The sequence below is a fragment of the Ornithorhynchus anatinus genome, chromosome 20 (genome assembly GCF_004115215.2).
Source record: "Ornithorhynchus anatinus isolate Pmale09 chromosome 20, mOrnAna1.pri.v4, whole genome shotgun sequence".
Lineage (NCBI taxonomy): Eukaryota > Metazoa > Chordata > Mammalia > Monotremata > Ornithorhynchidae > Ornithorhynchus > Ornithorhynchus anatinus.
The window spans coordinates 12,519,961-12,536,244 of NC_041747.1; the positions used below are offsets into that span (position 1 = coordinate 12,519,961).

At 49.5% G+C, this 16,284-nt stretch overlaps 2 protein-coding genes across 9 annotated transcripts in view; both read right to left on the reverse strand.

Moving 5' to 3' along the window:
- Nucleotides 1–784: 784 nt before the first annotated feature.
- Nucleotides 785–11,794, reverse strand: F7 (coagulation factor VII). Of its 2 annotated transcripts, XM_039914961.1 has the most exons (9): nt 11,754–11,794; nt 11,252–11,454; nt 9,625–9,785; nt 7,862–7,886; nt 7,652–7,765; nt 5,702–5,842; nt 4,616–4,725; nt 3,029–3,158; nt 785–1,479 (listed from the first exon to the last, which is right to left on the reverse strand). In XM_039914961.1, exons 2-9 carry the CDS (start codon nt 11,319–11,321, stop codon nt 923–925), a joined length of 1,308 nt encoding a protein of 435 aa, XP_039770895.1. In that variant the 5' UTR covers nt 11,322–11,454; nt 11,754–11,794; the 3' UTR covers nt 785–922. The 2 variants fall into 2 exon arrangements, with proteins under 2 accessions (XP_039770895.1, XP_039770894.1); XM_039914960.1 differs by having other exon boundaries at nt 11,252–11,767.
- Nucleotides 11,795–12,313: 519 nt separating this feature from the next.
- The window catches only part of MCF2L (MCF.2 cell line derived transforming sequence like), a 121,811-nt gene continuing 117,840 nt past the window's right edge, over nt 12,314–16,284 (reverse strand). For all 7 annotated transcript variants that reach the window (XM_007668693.2, XM_007668691.2, XM_007668689.2 and 4 more), the window contains 4 exons: nt 15,671–15,792; nt 14,666–14,778; nt 14,448–14,551; nt 12,314–14,311 (listed from right to left, as the gene is read on the reverse strand). In XM_007668693.2, the coding sequence (XP_007666883.1) occupies nt 14,226–14,311; nt 14,448–14,551; nt 14,666–14,778; nt 15,671–15,792 (425 nt within the window). In that variant the 3' untranslated portion in view covers nt 12,314–14,225. The remainder of the gene's footprint in view (nt 14,312–14,447; nt 14,552–14,665; nt 14,779–15,670; nt 15,793–16,284) is intronic.

Here is a 16,284-nt window from a genome sequence, read left to right on the forward strand (position 1 = left end):
CAGTTAATCCCCATTTTACAGATGAGGGAACTGAGGCACAGAGAAGTGAAGTGACTTGCCCACAGTCACATAGCTGACAAGTGGCAGAGCCGGGAGTCGAACTCATGACCTCTGACTCCGAAGCCCAGGCTCTTTCCACTGAGAGAGAGTGCAGCGCTCAGAGCAGAAACAGCAAAGCAGCTTGGCAAGGGCTCACCTGGAAATTGTTGAGCCCTCTGAAAAATGAGTTGTTCTATCAAGACCGGTTTGCTTTCGAGGGAAGACCCAAAACACGGTCTGGGGAGTGAAATGTGGCTTTGCTGAGCGGGGGGAAAAAAAAGTTTGTTAAATACCCACTTTGAAGATGGTCAGTGGTCAAGGTCTAGAGTTGGACTCCATTTACACGGCAGCTAAGGCTTATAGGAGAGTTGGGATGATGGATGGGGCAGAGAAAAATGGTGTGAGATACCCTGTATTTGAACTCTTGCTGTAATTAGAATGTTGTTTTGCATTCTGATATTATTTGCTTGTTACTCGGAGGCCAGCTCTACATGGAGACTTGGGGAGGGATGTTGAAATTATCCAGATGAGAGAAGCTCACTGTGGGCAGGGAATATGTCTGTTTCTTGTTCTGTTGTTCTCTCCCAAGTGCTCAATGCAGCGCTCCGCACACAGCGAACGCTCACTAAGTAAGATCAAATGAACGAGGTCCTCGGCTTCCCGGGCCCCGTGCTCTCTCGGGAGCCCTTCCAAGGCCCCAGCTCACAGATACCTTCCAAAACCGAAAACCGCCTTTATGCGGGAGGACAATTCCGTGCCGGGTAACGTTTATTTTATCACGGGGGAGGGGGAGAGAAAGGGGTCAGGATTCCAAAGAGGAATTTCAAAGAGCAGAAACGCGCTCGTCCCGAGGGAGGGAGATGGGGAGAGGGAAAAGGAGGGCCTACGAATCCATATTCCTGTTCAACCACTCGGTGAACCGGGACACCCTGGTGTAGATGCCGTAATGGCCGACGGAGGCGCAGCCCTCCCCCCAGCTGACGATGCCCGTCAGGAACCACGTGCCCTTGTACTCGGTGGCGTGAGGTCCGCCGCTGTCGCCCTTGCAGGAGTCCTTGGAGCCGTCCAGGTAGCCGGCGCAGAACATGTTCTCCGTGATGACGGGGCTCTGGGCCGAGTGGTTGCTCCACTTCCTGCAGTCCTGCGTCTTGACCCGCGGCACCTCGATCCTCATGAGCTGGAGGGAGGTGGCCCCCCGCTCCAGGAGCTGGCCCCAGCCGCTCACGGAGGACTGTCGCACCAGGGCCAGCTCGTTGACGGACAGCTGCCGCTCGGGCAGACAGAGCGGCACCACGAAGTCGCTGAAGGCCACCGGCTGGCTCAGGAGGAGCAGGGCGATGTCGTGGTCCGTCTGCAACCGGACGTAAAGCTCGTGCCTGATGATCTTCCGCACTCCCACTTCCGATTCGCTCCCTTCTATTTGGCCTATTTCGTGCTCCCCTAGGAGAGAATCGATTAATGAGGCTTATTGCGTGCAGAGCACTGCCCTGAGCGCTTGGGAGAGGACAGTGGAAGAGAGGTGATAAGATACGTTCCCTGCCCACGAGCCTGTCCTTTCCCCGACTTCCCCATCGCTGTAGACGGCACCGCCGTCCTTCCCGTCTCACAAGCCCCTAACTCTGGCATTATCCTTTACTCCTCTCTCTCATTCAACCCGCATATTCGCTATTCAACCATCGCTAAATCCTGTCGGTTCCACCTCCACGGCATCGCTACCCTCCGTCCTCTCCATCCCAACGGCTACCTCGTTAATACAATCACTCTTCCTATCCCGCCTTGATCACTCTATCAGCCTCCTTGATCACCTCCCAGCCTTCTGTCTCTTCCCCAATCCAGTTCAAACTGCACTCTGCTGCCCGGATCATTTTTCTAGAAAAACATTCAGGACAAGAAACTCCAGTGGTTGCCCATCCACCTCCACATCAAACAGAAACTCTTCACCACCAGGTTTAAAGCATTCACTCACCATGCCCCCTTCCTACTTCACCTCGCTACTCTCCCACTACAAGCAGCCCACACGCTTCGCTCCTCTAATGCCCACCTTCTCACTGTAGCTCCAGCTCATCTATCCCACCGCCGACCCCTCACCCACGTCCCACCTCTGGCCTGGAACGTCCTCCCTCCCTCATATCCGACAGACAGTTATTCTCCCCCTTTAAATAATAATGTCGGTATTTAAATCGTGAGCTCCTTGTGGATGGGGAATGTGTCTAGCATCTCTGTTATCTTGTACTCTCCCGAGTACAGTGCTCTGCACCCTGTAAGCACTCAAGTGATGAATCAATTGGGGTTAACTATCATGGAACATAGGAACTGTGTTCTGCCCCAGTGCTTAGCACACAGTAAGCGCTTAAAAAATGCCATAATTAGCATTATTATTCTTTTTCTCCTGCTGCCGCCGCTGCTGTTTTCTTCGCTTTTCAGAAGAAGTATAGGGAACCTTCACATCAATCCTAAGAATTTAAGAGCAGAGATCGGCTCACCTCTTCTGCTCTTCATCTGGGGCTGTGCTGGCATTTGCTGTGAGAGACTGTTTCGTGGTGACTACAGGATTAGGAAGTTAGAAGCCACAGTTCATTCCTCACTCCACTAGCAGCTGACCATCTGATTCTCCGAGTCTCAGTTTCTCCATCTCTAAAATGGGAATGAATTTGACTCCCTGGGACTAATGTGATCTCCAGTGAGAGTCGGAAAGGAAATTCAAGTTATTAGTCCTGGCTCCACGAGCGATGACATTCTTCAGAAACCAGAAGGGAGACGGACAAATGGCTTTTCCAGGCAAGCATCTTTGAAGGCCATTCTTTCCGTGAAGTCAGTCGATCAATATTTATTGAGCACCTACCGGGGGTAGGGCACTGTACTAAGTGCTTATGTGTCAACTATACTGAAATATCTGTCACTGTTCCTTAAAAGCCCAGTTCAGTGTAATCCAACAAAATGTGTTTTAAAAGGTAAGGGGGTGGGGGAAGAGAAGAGGGAAGGTACTCACCCAGAACGACTGTTAGGTTTTGCATATTTTTAAGGTTGATCCTTTCAAAGCAGTGAGCGGCAGAAACCACCCAAGTCGAAGATAGAAGGGTACCCCCGCAGAGCAGTTTCTCATTCATCTTTATCAGAGCCTGCCCAGAACCAAGAGATACACCGGTCAATCAACTGCATTTATTGAGAGTTTCCTGTTTGCAAGGCACTAGACTAATATGGTGAGGATTTCACTGATTTTCCTGGCCTAAACCCGGCCATAAGGCTGTGCGCAAGTCGCCTCCCGTTGGTCAAGCTTCTAATAATAATAATTTAGTTGTGGCATTTAAGCATTTACTGTGTGCCGGACACTGTACTAAACAGTGGGGGCAGACAAGCCAATCAGGTTGGACACAGTCCCTGTCCCATATGGGGCTCAGTCTCAATCCATATTTTACAGATGGAGGTAACTGAGACCCAGAGAATTGAAGTGACTTGCCCAAGGTCACACAGCAGACAAGTGGCAGAGCTGAGATTAGAACCCACGACCTTCTGGCACCCAGGCCCGGGCTCTGTCCATTAGTCTTGCTGCTTATCTGTGGATCTAGTATGCTATTAGTCTTCAGCATGAAAGGAAGAAAGAGGAAATGAATAGATAATGAATAGATATTCAGATAGAAACATAAAAGTAAAATTCCAAGGGCACTAAAGAGCAATCACTTGGCTGCTTTCTGGTTATGGCTTTGAATCAAAGGTAAAGAGTGATTTTTTTTTTCATTCTGGCAAGGAAGATCGTGACTAATTCGGGCCTTGAGAGCCTCATGGAAAAGGCCAAACATATCTAAGTGCCACCCTTGGTGCCTAGGTAAATATAGATTTAGGTGGAATAGAGCCTGGGCCTGGGAGTCAGAAGGCCATGGGTTCTAATCTCCACTTGGCCATTTTTCTGCTGTGTGACCTCGGGCTTCCTTACTTCACTTCTCTGGGCCTCAGTTACCTCATCTGGAAAATGGGGATTGAGACTGTGAGCCCCACGTGGGACGGGGACTGCGACCAACACGATTTATTTGTACCTACCCCCGTGTTTAAAACAGTGCCTGACACACAGTAAGGGCTTAACAAAGACTATAATTATTATTAATCATTTATTCATTTTTCATCCTCTTGCTATTGCCAGTTGTGGTGAGGTTTTTTCCAACTCCTCCCACTGTATTTTAAGCGCTTAGTACAGTGCTCTGCACATAGTCAGTGTTCAATAAATACTACTGAATGAATGAATACAGTCTGGGTCTGGATGCTCACCTTCTCAATCTCCCTGATACTGTGCCAGTCAGTCAGTCATATTTATTGAGCGATTCCTTTGTGCAGAGCACTGTACTAAGCACTCGGGAGAGTAGAGTGTACCAATAAACAGACACATTCCCTGCCCACAATGAGCTTAGAGTCTAGAGATGGAGCTTACGGTAAGCGTGAATCACGGGGACTAAGTCAGATTCCACTTGTGTATATTTTTTCCCAGCGCTTAGTTTGGTGCTTTGCACACAGTAAGCACTTAGAAAATACCACCGAATGAATGAAACATTGCATGACAGAACACCGAAGTTAACTGAGGTCTCACCTGCCATGGGCATTCTCCTTTAGGACATACATATCCGCCCACAATTTTCCCTTCTGGTTTGCTTTCGTTCCTTTTCCTCAGAACAGGTATCTTCCCACATGGGTAGTCAACTGTATAAAACAATGAGTCAATTATGGATCCAGAGTCAAAAGCAAGATGAATTGACCTCATTCACTGTGCATAAAAGGCAAAACCAGGAGAAATTGGGCTTTTGGGGGGAATATGGGGCAGGGCTAATAGTATTTTGCTATCTTTAAACCTCTGGGAAATGTTGAGCTCAAGCCAAAGGGAATATTTGGAAGTATTTCTGGAATAATAGTAATAACAGTCATGGTACTTCTTAAGTGCTTACTATGTGCCAAGCACTCTTCTAAGTGCCGGGGCAGATACAAGTTAATCAGGTTGGGCACAGTCCCTGTCCCACACAGCGGGCTAACATTTTTAATTCCCATTTTACAGATGAGGGAACTGAGGCACAGAGAAGTTAACCAGGTTAGATAGACATAGTCCCTGTCCCACGTGGGGCTCACATTTTAAATCCTCATTTTATAGGACAAGTGAAGTGACTTGTGCAAGCAGATAAGTAGCACCCAGCAGATTAGAACCCAGATCCTTCTGACTTCCGGGCCTGTGCTTCAACCACTACACTGCTTCACAGTCAGATACTTAGATATTTATTTCAGGCCACAATACACTGAACAACTTCACAACATACACACAGTCAAATCACCCATTCCACTTAGCTGAGATGCTCTTTCTGGTCTTAAAAAATGCTGCTTTCATTGTGCGCAGGGAAAATGCTTATTGCTTATACCTCCCAAGTGCTCAGTATAGTGCTCTGCACACAGTAAGCGCTCAGTAAATACGACTGAATAAATACGATTGAATGCTTTTACTGAGGAAAATCCCCTAAATCCCGGGCAAGCAACGTAGGTGGTGATAAGGGTCCCCTCTTCCTGAATTTCAGTCCCAAAGGAAAGTACTCAGAGATTCCTTGGGACGTCAAGCTGGAGTGGAGGATAGACAACATCGAGCTCGGGGGGAGCCTCCCGGGGAGGTTGGTCACCCGAGGGGCTGGGAGGTTACCTTCGGGGATGCACGACACACCATCAGAGCCCAGAGCGTACCCCTCGGCACAGCGGCAACGACGTATCGTATCCGGGTCATCGCTGCAGTAATGCTCACAGCCACCGTTCTCGTAGATGCACGCCAGCAGCTCGCGTTTATCTAACAGTAATAATGATAATGATCGTGGTATTCGTTGAGCACTTACTATATGTCAAGCACTGTTCTAAGCGCCGAGGTAGATGCAAGCTGCCTGAGCTCCAAGCGCTGAGGGAGGTACAAGGTTGGGCACAGTCCGTGTCCCACATGGGGCTCACAGTCTTAATCCCCATTTTACTGACGGGGTTAAGGGTACTGAGGCACAGAGAAGTGAAGTGACTTGCGCAAGGTCACACAGCAGAGGAAGGGTGGAGTGGGATTAGAACCCGGGTCCTCTGACTCCCAAACCCGTGCTCTTTTCACTAGATCACGCTACTTCTCTACAGTTGAACCCACACTAAGCTCTCAATAAATACCTTTGACCACTCATCCTCTGTATACTTCAGACCGCGACTCTCGCCACCTTCCAAGCCTTATTAGCATCACATCTCCTCCAAGATGCCTTCTCTGATTGAGCCCTCTTTTCCCCGACTCCCTCTCCCTCGTGAGTCCTCTGTGCCCTTGGATCTGTACCCTTTGGACACCTGGAATTCATCCCACCCTCAGCCCCACAGAATTTAAGTCCATATGCGTAACATTTATTTTATATTAACATTTTTCTTCCCTTCTAGACCGTGAGCTCGTTGTGGGCGGGGAACGTGTCTATCAGCTCCGCTTGAACTCTTCCGAGAACTCAGTCCAGTACTCTGCACATACTAAGCGCTCAATAAATTCTTTTGATTGATTACAACAAAGTTCACAGTCACAGTCCTTGCCCTAGCTTACCATCAAATACGAGAGACAGAAATAATTCCACATGGGGGAAGCAACAGAGTTTAAAGCTATGTATAATGTGCTACCAGGGGGAGTATCCCAGTGCTTTTAGAGGCAAGTAACTTAGTGAATAAGTGGTACAAAAGTGCTGGAGTATCAATAGGTGGAGGGAAGATGAAAGTTAATCAGGGAGGCCTCTTGGAGGAGGTGTGATTTTTGGAAGGGCTTTGAAGATGGAGAGATTGGTGGTCTGTCGTGTATAAAGCGGGGGGTGTTTCAGCTAGGAAGGAGGATGAGTCAGTCAAATTTATTGAGTGCTGACTGTGTGCAAGGACAACAGAAGTGACAATAGAACAGAATCATTCTCTGCCCACGGTGAGTTTACAGTCTGGGGGGGAGCAGGCATTAATATAAATAAAATTATGGCAATGTACATAAGTGCTGTGGGGCTGGGAGGGGAAGAAGAGGACAGGAGGGTTTAGTCAGGGAAGGCCTCTTGGAGGAGATGTGCCTTTAACAAGGCTTTGAAGAAAGGGAGAGTCATTGTCAGATAGGAAGAGGGAGGGCATTCCAGGCCAGAGGCAGCATGGGGCCAGAGGTTGGCGGCGAGATAGACGAGATGGAGATAGAGTGAGTAGATTGGCATTAGAGGAGCAAAGTGCGCCGGCTGGGTCATATTAGGCATCAGCAAGAGGTCGATGGGAAGAGAGGCAAGAGTGAAGCACCCAGTGGTTGGAAAGAAAGGAGTGAAGGGTGTGAGCTGGATTGAAGTGGGAGAGGAACGAGGACAAGTACGGGGAAAGAACCGATGGAGCGCCTTAAAGCCGACCGGCAGGAGTATCCATTTGATACCCAGAGGGACTGTTGGCCATTGGAGGGCTTTGAGGTGTGGGGAGACTTTTCAATCTGCAGTTGAAAGGGGAGAGAGAGGCTGCGTGATCTTGTGGGAAGAGCATGAGCCTGGGAGTCAGAAACCCTAGGTTCTTTACGAGCAAGGGGCAAAACCACCAAAAAGCCACGTTCTGAGAGACGGAATCCCCGCGAAGGACGCCGCCTGACTTATTTCGCAGTTGCGACCCTCGAAGTCCTCAGCGCAGTAGCAGACGTAAGCCTGGATCTGGTCCATACAGGTCCCTCCATTCTGACAGGGATTGGAATCACACTGGTTGTCATCTGTGGACACAAACTGGTGTTAGTGGGGCTTCATGGGGGGAAGAGGGGAAGACAGGGGTGAGGCCGGCTGTGGGCTGGGGAAGGACACCTACTTACCGGTGTACAAGACCCAGAATGCTTTCTGGAAAAATAAAAGGGAGAATTCCGTGAGGCGGGTTACCCCCAGACACCAAAGCAGCAAACTTTCCCCAAACAGGAGTGCCCTTCTGCCCACCCCAGAAGCTCTTTGATCTGAGACCTCATTTCGACAGCCCAAGGGGTCAGAGACAATCTAGGGGAGACGGAAGGGGTATGATACAGAACTAGGACAGGGGACAAATATGCGTTTTCCTCCCATCTCCTTGCTTCTCTTCACAGTGATCAGAAAGCAAATTCATCCTCAAAAGGCAGGAAGGGCATTACTTGCCACTTGTCGGCTGCGTTACCTTGGGCAAGTCACTTCACTGCTCTGAGCTTCACTTACCTCATCTGTAACATGGGGATTGAGACTGTGAGCCCCATGTGGGACAGGGACTGTGTCCAACCCAATTTGCTTTATCCAATTTGCTTAGTACAGTGCTTGGTGCATAGTAAGGCTTAAATACCACAATTATTATTATTATTTAAATTCCTGCCCGTGAGAACTGCAGAGGGAAACAGATGCATTTTAAAAGCCATCAATCCAACATATTTAACGCTTACTGCGTGCAGAGCATTGTACTAAGTGCTTGGGAGAGTTGAACAGAGTCGGTAGACACGTTAGAGGTAGTAGCTGGTCTTAACATAAACCCAGGGGATGTTAAGAAGAGGCAAACTGACTGAATTGGCACAAGTCTGCAAAGTTTGAGATCAATTTCCAAAAGAGCCTGGACTTTGCTGAAAATCTGGTATTAATCCCTTCACCTCTCGTCCACATGCGTAGGAGTCTTCTCGCTCTCCCTTTTCTCTTCTCTTTGCTCCTTTCTTTTTATTTTCTGGCATTTGTTAAGTGCTTACTATTTGCCAGGCACTGTTCTAAAGTGCTGGGGTAGACTCAAGGGTCATCAGGATGGACACAGTCTACTCCTACACAGATAAGGTAACTGAAGCCCAGAGAGGTTAAGCCATGATTTTAGACTTTTTCTAGTATTAATAATCATGCTGCTTGTTAAGTGATTACTGTATGCAAAGTACTAAGTGCTGGGGTAGATACTGGTTAATCAGGTAAGACGCAGTCCCTGCCCAACATGAGGGTCACACTCATTATCCCCATTTTCCAGATGAGGTAAATGAGGCCCAGAGAAGTGAAGTGACTCACCCAAAGTCACACAGGCAGCATGTGGCGGAGCCGGGATTACTCCCAGGGCCGGGCTCTATCCACTAAGCCACCTTGCTTGTCAAGGGATGTAAAGTAGAGCAGAGCCAATCCTTTTTGAGTTGTTAGCCTGAGAGCTCCTTGCAACCACTCAATGGTCTTGCAACCTGCCCCTGGGTGAGGGAAGTCCAATCCTGACTGACAAACACAGAACAGAGAAGCAGCGAGGCCCAGCGGATAGGATGTGGGCCTGGGAGTCAAAAGGACTTGGATTCTAATCCTGACTCCTGCTGTGTGACTTCTCTGTGCCTCAGTGGCGTCATCTGTCAATTGGGGATGAAGACCGTGAGCCACGAGTGGGACGTGGACTGTATCCAACCTAACTCGTATCTACCCCAGTGCACAGAACAGTAGCTGGCATATAATAAGCATTTAAAAAACACCAATAAAAAAAATTCTACGTCTGGAAGGTACCTCATTCAGTCAGTCCCATCCCTGGCTTCACGGCGCCCTCCAAGGCAGAGGGAGGATCTTGAACCAAAGCGGAGTAAGCAACGGCTCAAACAACGAGCCGGCATTTACTTACCGTCCTTTCGGTGTTCCGGAAAATTTCCCGGGCTTCCTCAAACGAACATTTTTCTTCATAACACTCTCTCTTCAGAGAACCCTGCCTCAGCTCTTCAAGGAAAAAGTTGGCTCTTCTTTGCCGGTGCAGAAGACTGTTTGCTTCATCCTGCTTTATGAAGACTGAGAGAGGTGCAAATGCATGAAAACTCAAGCTCCTCAGTCAGTCCATCAATCAATGGTATTTATCGAGCGCTTGATGTGTGCAGAGCACCATACTAAGCACTTGGAAGAGTACAGTATAACAGAGTTGGTAGGTTCCCTGTCCATAACAAGCTTACTGTCTAGAGGGACCCTGAAGGAACAACTCTGTTACTCTGTGAGTGTTATGTAGGTTACACATTTTACTGATGTTCTATAGAAACTCTTATGGGAATCAGTCAATCATTACTATTTGAGTGCTTACTGAGTGCAGGGCCCTGTGCTGAATTCTTATAAAAGTACAACACAACACTATAACCTGCAGAGCCTAGAGGTGGCTTGAGGCGACCCATAAACGTGGTATTTGTTAAGTGCTTACTACGTGCCAAACACTGTACTAAGCGCTGGGATGGACATAAGGTAATCATGGACTTCACAGTCTAAGTAGGACGAAGAATAGCTATCGAGTCCTTATTTTGCAGATGAGGATACTGAGGCCCGGAGAAGTGAAGTCACTTGCCAAAGGTCACATAGCAGACAAGTGGTGCAGCCGGGATTAAAATCAAACCCGCCAAATGGTCCCCAAAGGGGTTGGGGAGTGGAGGGGTCCTAGAAGATGGGGCAGAGTGCTTGAGTTTCCATGGCAACGTCACTGCCATTTGCTTCGCAAAGAAGGATTTAAGTGCTGCGAGTCCCAAGCCCCCTCCCCCTGCACGGACCACGGCTGGGGGTCAAGCAAAGGTCCCATCAGAGTTGGACTTCACAAGAAGACATGGATAGAAAGGAATCCACCGAGCAATTTCCAGATTAAAGTCACTGTTTTTCATCCCTTCATCCTTTTCTCACCCTAGGTCACCTAATAATAATAAGTGTAACTGTGGTATTTGTTAAGTTCTTGTTGTACTGTAGTCTCCCAAGCGCTTAATACAGCACTCTGCTCACAATAAGCGCTCAGTAAATGCCACTGACCAACTGACCCAGCACCGTACTAAGCACCAGAGTAGAACAGAATCAGATCGGTGTCTGGCAACCTGTGTCCGTCTGGTTGCTGCCACCTCCGGTTTTCCGGAGTCGATTTTCAGTAGATATTATTTACCTTGCCTCTTCCCCCACCTTCCCCCGGTTCCCATTTCCTGGAGTTTCGGGTTTCAAAATCCTCATCGATCCCACCCGCCCCCAGGTAGCCCAAGGAGATCAGCCGCTGACATTGAAACCCGGATACCTCCCGGGAGCTGGGCTTTCCTCTCCGTTCCTGAGCTCAACTTCCTGGAGCAGTGCCAAGTTCTCCGCGGGTTTTCTAGAAGGGCAGACCAGAGTGGACATAACGACCGCAACACTCCCAAGAGAGATCTATTTTTCGGCTGTTCTCCGGTCATCTTAGCTTCAGTTGACTCCAGCTAAGGACGGACAGGTTCCCTGGTAAAATAACCACAGTTCGCGAGACGTACCTGCGGCCAGAGCGAGGCGAAGCGCGATCCCGGAGACGAGGATCCAAACGAGGCGGCCGCTGGAGTCCATGATGAAATCCAAGTCTCAACCAGCTGTTGACATTCCAGCCGCAAACTGTTTGGACAAAGTTCTCTGCTTCGGACGCACTGTGAGGTGGAGGGGGTTGGGGGTACGGCTCCATAAATCCACGACAGATGGCAGGCTGGGGGGAGAAGCACTTGAGTCAGAGTGTTTTCAGAAACGTCCTCCCCGGTCTCCTGACCGCAGCCCTCGAGAGGAGGGAGCTGCTATTTCTGCATTTATCAGGAGGAATAAAATGGAGGAGCAGCGTTTTCGGGGTTCGGCTCGATCCATCCTACACTTAAGGGTTGGCTGCTGAGGTTTGAAGCAATTCCAAAATGCCCGAGGCCCCCTGCTGTGATGACAATCTCAGTGTGCCCCACACCCAGAATCACCCTTTTCCTTTCGATACAAACTGATACGACGCTTAGCCTATCCCACCTTGACATCAGCCCCCTCGCCGACGTCCCTGCCTCCTGTCTCTCCCCAGTCCAGTCCGTACTTCATTCTGCTGCCCGGATCATTTTCCTAAACGAATTAAAAAAAACAACCGTTCAGTCAATGTCTCTCCACCCCTCAAGAACCGCCCCCATCATTGCCCATCCACCTCCCCAACAGAACAGAAACTCCTTACCGTCGGCTTTAAGGCAATTTTCCCCTTCCTCCCACACCTCGCCCACCTCCCACTCCAACCCAGCCTGCATACCACATTCCTCTAAGGCCAACCTCCATCTGGTCTATATTTCCGCCGACCCCTCGCTCAGATCCTCCCTCTGGTCTGGGAATCCCTCCCTCTTCACCCCATTTTCTTTCCCTTTGTTCTCTTTCCTCCTCTCCACTTCTCAGTGCCTCAGTTCCCTCATCTGTAAAACGGGGATTAACACCGTGAGCCCCATGTGGGGCAGGGACCGCGTCCAACCTGATTAGCTTTTATCTACCCCGGTGCTCCGAACAGCGCTTGACTGGTACGCTCTGTGCCTTTCAAAAATGAAGTCATCCAGAAAGAGTGATTGAAATTTATTGGTTCGGCTTTCATCCATACCATGAAGAACTCTGATTGTGGTATTTCATTTTCATCAGCAATAGGAGTAACAAAACAAAACAGGTCAGGGGAGGGAAACGGGAGGGTTAAAGTGCTAGGACAAAGAGGAGACCACCAGGATATCGGGAAAGATCGAGGGAAGTGGAAAACACATCGTTTACAAATAACTTACAATCCAGAAGAAAAGCAACCGAGTCTCTGCGCGTTCTTTGCCGTTTTCGGGATTAAATTTTGGGCTTAATGGGTCCTGACTGGAAGCGGCCTGGGACCCAGTGGGATTTGAGAAGAAGGAAACATTAACTGGGGAGGTTGTTCTAGAAACGGAGGAGTCAACGGAAGTTCCGATCAGCCTTCGTATTGCGGTAGTGCATGATATCCTGTGTAAAGTGGCCACTTTGAGCAGCGTAAAGACTATAAATACATCCTTTACATCAAGATATATATATATATATATAGTACATATATACATACATACATAGAAAAATATCTGCATCAATCATGAGCAGAACATGCTCCAATAGCGAGAGAGGACTTGTTTTTTTTTCTGAAATCAGAAAATGACAACCAAAATATCGAGGCATTTTCTTCCCAGCCCGCTTTGTTGGAGAGAATGAAATTCTCGGCATTCAATCGATCGTTCCGAGATGGGAGGAAAAGACACGATACATAGGCTAGGAGTACGGGGCATGAGGATGGACTTGCCAGACACTAAAAAAAGGAGATGCTACTGTTTGCATTTTAGATCATTCTGGTATTAAGTTCCAGTAAAGAATAATGGTTTTGCCGACACCCTGAAGAAACTGTTTATCTTTCCTTAAAAAAAACCCCATTGAAATATTCCCGGAATGCAGTGAGGTGCTATAAGAAAGGACTTCCCCTCTCTTTTAATAGAAAACAAAATTACGGCTTGTAGTTCTAGGATCGGCTTTTCTCTTGCTAGAGAGAGGACTCTCTCCTCTCGAGGCTGGCAAAGGCAACGCGGCCTGATCCCACGGAGGTGACAGGGATTTAGTCGCCTGAATTCCCCAGCCAACGGCTTTAGCGGAATGGCACCGGTTTACATTACAGACACGTAAGAAATCATTCCATGGTGAAATAGTTCTCTGTCAAAGATGGTATCAAATTGCCCTTGGATGTAAACACGTTGACTCTCGGTAAAGGACTCTGTTGGAGGCCAGTGCATCCCCAAAATGGCCACGGGATCGTTCGCCTAAAAAATCTCAGCGGGAAAAAAAAAACCACGGTGATTCCTCACAGAGCCGTGGGGGAGGCATCCTTCCCTCACAGACACAGCTTAGGAGGAGGCAGATGTCCACGGAGAGCAGGGTGCCGGAGACGGAAGGAAGCCGGATCCAAGCCGGGGCATACCCAAGTTTCGTCCGTGGAGCCCCGGGCTCTCTTTCTGGTCGGTGGATTTCTCAGAGGAACGTTTCGGGGGATGAAGTCACAATCGCAGAATGCATTCGCACGGCCGTAATCTGCCCGAGACGGCCCTTGACGTTTCACCCATCCTGCTCTGTCCTCGTCCAGGATGTCCCGATGCGGGTCGGGCGACTGACCGGTGCCTTTCTGAGGAAACCAGGAAAGGGTCGGCGACGGGTGAGGCTCTTCCCGAATCTCCGCGCGTCGACGTCCGGTGTGAATTCCAGCACCTCACGATTCTACATTCGAGCGGGTAGTTTTTCCTCCGAGGGGCTCTCTGAGTAGCTTAAAAAATGACAAAACCCACTCCTCTCCCCGCTCTCTCGTCCCACCTGCCAGACCCAAGCAAGATGAAACTTGCAGATCTACAGACTGGGTTTTTATTTCATTCCGGCCATGAGCGGGGGGCGGAGGAGGGGTCCCTATTGAGCGTCGGACCGGTGGGCCGGCTACCCCTTGTTGTCCGAGAAGGGGACGCTGCCGCCTTCGCTACAGCTCGAGGAAGAACTCAAAATGGCGGCGCCAGCCCCGGAGTCTGGAGGAGAGGCGGGGTGGGGGAAGCAGAAGAGCAAGCAGAGAAGGTCAGTTGTTGTTTTCAATCAAACAGACTTGTGGAGGGAATTTGGCAAGAACGTCGGTGGGTCCCCCGGAGGACTCGGAGAAGCGCTCACCTGAACTTGCCAGAGACTGAGCCGATTTGGAATTCCCAATGAGCGCCGACAAACTCCCGGTTGGAATCCACCCCTCTCGGCTGGTGGTCAGATTCCTCACATACCTGAGAGAGAGGCGCAGGCTGTCACAAATGAGACGCGGGGGAGGGAAAGGTGGGGGACGTCGTCGACGCAAATCTAAAGGGGAATCATGACTGGTCCGAGCCGTTTCCACCTACCATTGTCTCTCAGTCCCCTCAGAGATCAACTCCACCAAGTCTCCACTTTTGACAGCCAGCACGTCCGTCCCTCCGTTCTCCGGATCTGCCACGATGGAGTATTTACCAGGAACCTGAATTAATAATAATGATGATGATGATGATTATAATTGTGGTATTTGTTAAACACTTATTCCGTGCCAGGCACTGTTGTAAGTATTGGGGTGGTTACAAGCAAATCGGGTTGGACACAGTCACTGTCCCACATGGGGCTCACAGTCTTAATCCTCATTTTACAGATGAGGGAACTGAGGCACAGGGAAGTTAAGTGACCTGCCCAAAGTCACACAGCAGGCAAGTGGTGGAGCCGGGATTAGAACCCAAGCTCTTCTGACTCCCAGGCTCATGCTCTATCCACTAAGTCATGCTGCTATTAAACCTTTGGGAGAGGACAATATAACAGACACAGCATGGCCTAGTGAATAGTGAACTCTAGTGAATAGGGTTTGGGAGTCAGAAGGACCTGGTTCTTCCCTGACAGAGCTCCCCTTTCTCTTCTCCCACTCCCTTCTGCGTCGCCCTGACTTACTCCCTCTGTTCTTGCCCCCCTCCCAGCCCCACCGCACTTATGTACATCTCTCATTTGTTTGTATATATTAACGTCCTTCTCCCCGCCACCTCCAGACCACAAGCTCACTGTGGGCAGGAAATGTGTCTGTTTATTGTATTATACTCTCCCACGCGCTGGGACTGTGAGCCCGTGTGGGACAGGGACTGTGTCCAACCTGATTTGCTTGTATCCACCCCAGCGCTTCATGCAGTGCCTGGCACGTAGTAAGCGCTTAACCAATACCATACTTATTGTTATCACTTCAGTGCTAAGCACACAGTAAGCACTCAATAAATATGTTTGAATGAGTGAACGATAAACAGACACATTCCCTGCCTACAATGAGCTTATGTCATCATCAGTAGTAGTAGTAGTATTACTAGACGTTTCCCCAAAGCAAGGCCTTTCAGGCTCACCAACTTCTTGGGCCCCACCGCTGTGGCTCCATCTTCGTCGGATGAGTTCAGCGGGTCCTCGGCGCTGGACCAGCAGTCGTTTTCCTCCGACGTGTCCTGCGAGGGGCCGGTCCTCGTCCAGCCTGGGGAAGAGAAGGGCTCCTGGGACTTTTCCTTTCTTCACATGGCATTCCTTCAGCGCTTACTACGTGCCGGGCACCGTACTGACCGCTGGGGTAGATCCAAGCTAATCGGGTCGGACCTAGTCCCTTGCCCACCCGGGGCTCACAGTCTTCATCCCCATTTTACAGATGAGGTCACAGAGACACAGACAAGTGAAATGACTCGCCCAAGGTCACAAGGCTGACGAGTGGCAGAGCCGGGATGAGAACCCAGGTCCTTCTGACTCCCAGGCCCGGGCTCTTTCCACTAGGCCATGCTGCTGCCAAGTACTCAGTACAGTGCTCTGCACATGGAAAGCGTTCAATAAATACCATTGATTGATATGGTATCGCTGGAGGTGATTGACCCTCCAGTCAGGCTCAGGGAAAGTGGAAGTCAAATCAGGTAATAATAATGTTGGTATTTGTTAAGCGCTTACTATGAGCCGAGCACTGTTCTAAGCGCTGGGGGAG

Excerpts from the sequence above, each read along its gene's own strand:
- F7 (XM_039914961.1), bottom strand. The coding sequence starts at position 11,321 with ATGGACTCCAGCGGCCGCCTCGTTTGGATCCTCGTCTCCGGGATCGCG. Across the intron at positions 3,159-4,615 it reads AAGGAGAATGCCCATGGCAG|GCTCTGATAAAGATGAATGA; the intron begins GTGAGACCTCAG and ends GGTTCTGGGCAG. Across the intron at positions 1,480-3,028 it reads AAACCTAACAGTCGTTCTGG|GGGAGCACGAAATAGGCCAA; the intron begins GTGAGTACCTTC and ends ATTCTCTCCTAG.